This window comes from Penaeus japonicus, unplaced genomic scaffold (assembly GCF_977035675.1).
Source record: "Penaeus japonicus unplaced genomic scaffold, GWHDUDI00000001_assembly GWHDUDI00002363, whole genome shotgun sequence".
Classification (NCBI taxonomy): domain Eukaryota; kingdom Metazoa; phylum Arthropoda; class Malacostraca; order Decapoda; family Penaeidae; genus Penaeus; species Penaeus japonicus.
This window is the reverse complement of record NW_028236765.1, coordinates 1-5,000: the sequence shown is the minus strand read 5'-3', so window position 1 is coordinate 5,000 and position 5,000 is coordinate 1. Positions and strand designations below refer to the sequence as shown.

Here is a 5,000-nt window from a genome sequence, read left to right as displayed (position 1 = left end):
GCGACCGATGATGATTCTTGTTTAGTATCGCGTGGCACTTTCGCCTGACAACACACGCCGCCCCCCTCCGTGCCATGGCTTCCCACGTCCCAGCAGTCACACTCCCCAATGGAAGCAAGATGCCCATGGTAGGGCTGGGGACATATCAGGTAAAACGAATTGTTGGATACGCAAAATGCAAAATGCGTTAGATCTCTCTCACTCTACCTCTCTCTAACTTTCTCTCTTAGACAGACAGATAGTGAGACATAAATAGAGAGGGAGACGCAGACAGAAATAGACGAGACTGGGAGAAATAGTGAGAGACACTGTAACCCATCACTGGGAGCAGTTGTAGTAACCCGCTGCTAGGAGTTGTAAAGCACTCGATACCCTGGTTGTGATCCGCTTGATTACCAGACAGACGTTCACGTGTCTTTATTGTGGACTTTATTGTGGCCAGAGGTCAGAGCTGTTCGCTCAGCCTGTTCTCTTGTCTGTCTGGCTGACCTGATCTGTCTTGTTCTGTTTTCTGTGTCCTTCTTAAGTATAAATCCTGAGTCACTTTCTACGCCTCGAGCCTTCCGTTAGCAAATACAGCTGCTGGATAAGCTGGAGTTTCGAGGCGGAAACGAACACAGGAAACAGGACACGTCAGGTCAAAACAGACTGTCAACAATATACATTGAATTAAGTAGAAATATAAAATCAGTGTCATAGGTCACATGATACACAATACCAGTGCCTTACAGACACACTCGGACAGTTATACAGACAAAGAGAGAGTGATTGGCAGACTAAAAGTGGGAGAGGCAAGTAGATAGAGAGGGAGGGTAGATAGAGAGAGAGGAAAATGAAACTAGGGAGGGGTAGAAAGAAAGGAAGAGACACACAGACAGAATAAGTACGATAGACATACGGAAAGAGAGAGAGAAATATTACAATAAGTGACTCATCACAGATATAATATATACGATATATATACATACATACATATATATGTGTGTGTGTGTGTATTATCCTTTTGTTATCATTATTAGCATTGGTATTATTATTACCATTGCTATCATCGTATTAATATTTACTGACATAATTTACATAAAGTCTTCTAACTGGTGCAAACTGAGAAGCCCAATTGGTAAGCATATGCACTTACATCTGCTTGTGTGTTGTATATCTGATGTGCGTGATTTACTTGAGAGGCTCTTTGTATCCCTAGACTGTCTAAGATTTGTATGTTGAGGTTTAAGAATATGAATCTAATCAAGTGATTTAATTTCTAAAAATATTATGTAATGATACAATTATACAATAAATATTATAGATATCACTGTCATATTTTTCTAACAAGTGTCTCGTGGCCACGCAGGGCCGCGACGATGAGATGCGTCGGGTCCTGGCCTGGGCCCTCGGGTGCGGCTACCGACACATCGACACGGCTGCAGTGTACCAGAACGAGGCCGAGATTGGGGACGTCCTTCACGAGTGGCTCTCCAGCGGCTGCATCGCCAGGGAGGAGCTCTTCGTGGTGACGAAGGTGAGGTCGTCGAGGAGCTGTGGAGGTACTGATACGAATGTAAAGTCATCATATCTTATCGCACCAAATTTTTACCCATTGTATGGCAGCACTGTTTGCTTCCTTAGGATCTAAATCGGAGCAGTGAGGATCCACCCGGTGGAGATTGTCCTTGGTTCTCCCTAACTTTGCCATTGCTCTGTTAAGAGTCACCCAGTCTTTCCTACTTAGGTTTGAGCCAGGGGTAAAGGTTTCATCGGGGAGTGGTAGGGCTTCATTTTGATGCCCGCTGCCATATTCCCGCCAGCGTTCCATCCTAGGAGGCAGCTTGGCTCAGGTCGACTTCCTCTACAGTAATGAAGCTTTTGCGGGACTAGTATTCGCCTCACTTCTTGGTGTCTAAATAGTGAATGTCTGAGGTCGTTCAACTGTTTTTATCGTTCAATTTATGTAATTGTTTCGCGTCGGATGTGTGGTGGTGGAATGCCAGTTAAACGGTATAGAGCTGGCAAGGATGTTGGTTTTAGAACACTTGTTATTATCCAATGTTTTCTTCAGCTCTGTATCTATTTTGTGGGCGTGGCATGATCTTGCCCACACAGGGGCACAGTGCTATGTGTTTAAGTGGCATAGTGCTAGAGCAGTTTGTCTTAGTGTTTTAGGGTCGGCTGTCCAGCTGGTGGTGGTAAGTTTACTGAGGTGGTTGGCTCGTGACATGAGGTTTCCTTTCAGTCTAGTGATATGCTCTTTGAATGAGAGCATTCTGTCGAGGGTTACTCCTAGGTAGACTGGAGAGGGGTGCTGGGTCAGCTCGTTGTTGTTCCACTTAATTCTTGTTTTCTTCTGGCTTGATGGTTATTCAAGTGGAAAGCATAGACCTGGGTCTTGCTTGGGTTTGCATTCAGGTACCTATTCTTATGATATTCCGAGAGAGTAGTTAGGGCATCTGAAAGTCTTTCTTCTATAATGTTGAAGCTGTTGGACTGTGTTGCAATGTATATGTGTACCTGTGTATGTTGTGGTACTGCGGCTGATCGTTTGTGTAGATATTAAACAAAACAGGGGCCAAGACAGAACCCTGTGGAAGTCCATTATTCTGGATGTACCATCTACTGTTTTTGCCATCCATCTCTACATAAAAACGACGATTGCTAAGTAGAGATTCAATTATGTGATCCAGTGTAGAATTCTGTACTGTTTGGGCTACTTTTAACCCATTGCAGACGGGGATAAATATGCTTGCCCAGCCTCCGGGATAAGTTTTATTTTAAAGAAAGACTGCTTGAAGCATTATAATTTGAACATTCCCACTCTCTTTCAGTCATTCATTGAAAGACTAGAGCGTTTTTTGTGTTTTGTTTTTTGTGTGTTTTATTGAGTTTAGAGACTTATATATGCCATATGACAGGCTCTACCAGTGCTGCAGTAGACTAAAATTGTAGTATATTATCCATATTAGCTCATTATTTTCTTTATACTCAGTGTGATAGAAGTATTGCTGTTTTATGGGAGGACAAAAGGCAACTATATTTTTTTCGTATTTTTGTGCTGTCATGAACGAATACGAAACATATAACCACCTACAATAAAGATAAATAGAAGAGGTAAGGAAGAGGAATGAAACCTGTACTTGTGACTGTGAGTGCCACAGTGAAAGGCATCCATATTGGCACAAGATTACATTTTAGACACTGGGTATGGATTGAGTCATCTTCCTCTCCCCGTTCTGACTGCACATCCTTCATCGGCGGTACTTTTGAGCAAGAGTTCGTCAACTTAGTGTGTGTCATCGCTCTATAAAGATAGTGCTTGCTAGAGACCGTGGATGGGTGCCATTCAAGGCTCTCTCTCTTGCTGGTGCTAGGAAAAAGTGGTGTCATCTAGGTTTTGGACGTTAAGCTAGCACAGTATTACGGTAATTATAGTAATTATGACTGCAGTAGCCATCATCACTCATTCCTTTTTCATAGTAAAATAAAATAGCACAGTGATCCAAAATCCCCGAACGTCATGTACGTCTGGACGCCCGTCGTCAGGCCAAAGCTCCTACGTCATGTATGGCATGACACCCGTCCGCTGTGGGTTAAGATGAGTGCCCTGTGGTTCACAGTATCGTACGCAGCCGTAAGATCTACAAAAACAGCACCAGTTATCTGGTTTCGAACCCATCTTCGATATATTGGATAAGGTTAAAGCAAGGAGATAGGCCGATAGCTTTTTGGTGATGTTGGGTCTTTCCCAGGTTTTATAAGGGCCAACACTCTGGCTTTCTTCCATATTTTAGGGATTTTGAGGGATAATGGACAGTTGTTAGGATGGATGGTATTGATGGCTATTTCGATGTCAGACATATAGCCTTCCCAGTTGGCCTTCCGGAAGTTAAACCGAGGTCTCTGTTGAGGTCTTTGTGGCCTGATGATGGGTCTTATGTCTATGAAAATTGGTCGATTTTGTTTTTGGGATTGGGTTTCCCACAGATTTGTCAACATTAACGTAATGTCTGGATGAGATGAACGCCAGGTCAGGGTTGTAACCCCGTCTCCAGCATGCACTCTGAAAGGATGTGGGATCCTTTGCATTGTGAAGGAGTCTAAGATCTTTAGTGGCAGCCCATGCCTCTTCTGCATCTCCATCACTATTTGTCGCATTATATCCCCAGGTGCGGCCAGGTGAATGGGTTGATGGTGGTTTATACACTGAGGTGATATTGAGGTACTCAGTGTCCACCTGAAGTATCTCTAGGCCTCTATCTGAGAGGTCAGTACTGGTCTTGATTACTGATTTGTCCTGTGCGCAGATCACACTGCTATGGACCGGACTTGGGTGGTGAATGATAAGGTGCATGCCAGGTATTTTGTGCGGCACGAGGTCTTTATGCGTCTCTTGGAGGCAGATGACATCTGCATCTAGGATAGCTATGATATCTGACTTAGCAGCAGACATTCCTTCAGCATTAAGACTGAGGACTCTGAATTTGATTGGGGTCATGTCCAGGTGCCGAGGGTTTATCCTTCTATCACCCCTGGTTAATGGGCACAGTTTTGTGTGGTGTAGCAATTAATAAGGAGATTAATAAGGGCGCCACGTGAAGGTTTGCTACTTACCCCCAGAATGTAAAGTGATTGCAATTAAAAACGAAGGGTGCTTTCTCGGGATAATTGGCTTTTTTCGAATACTGATTGTAGAGATGTCAGTCTGGTTTAAGTAATATATTCTAATCATCATCATGAAGGTGTTAATTATGATTTGAAAATATCACACATTAGGTGAATTTGGTATTAAGTTCTCCACGATTACAGATGCCCGCGATTGCTAACCGGGCTGGCGACGTGGGAAGATTTCTTCAGAAATCTTTGGCTAAACTTCGTCTTTCTTATGTGGATCTCTATCTTATCCACATTCCAGTCGGGATGAAGGGTAAGAGAAATTATTTGACTCGCATTCCTTCTCCCTCTTTCTGTCTTTCTTTCTGAATAGTTGATATTAGTGTACTATCCAGATATGT

At 43.3% G+C, this 5,000-nt stretch overlaps 1 protein-coding gene across 1 annotated transcript in view; it reads left to right on the top strand.

Moving 5' to 3' along the window:
• LOC122257212 (aldo-keto reductase AKR2E4-like) overlaps positions 1 to 4,994 on the top strand; it is a 4,999-nt gene extending 5 nt beyond the window's left edge. The window contains exons 1-3 of the mRNA XM_086535721.1: positions 1 to 149; positions 1,349 to 1,516; positions 4,795 to 4,994. The exon at positions 1 to 149 is cut by the window's left edge and continues 5 nt beyond it. Coding sequence (XP_086391847.1) covers positions 75 to 149; positions 1,349 to 1,516; positions 4,795 to 4,968 — 417 coding nt within the window. The 5' untranslated portion in view covers positions 1 to 74 and the 3' untranslated portion in view covers positions 4,969 to 4,994. The remainder of the gene's footprint in view (positions 150 to 1,348; positions 1,517 to 4,794) is intronic.
• Positions 4,995 to 5,000: the final 6 nt, after the last annotated feature.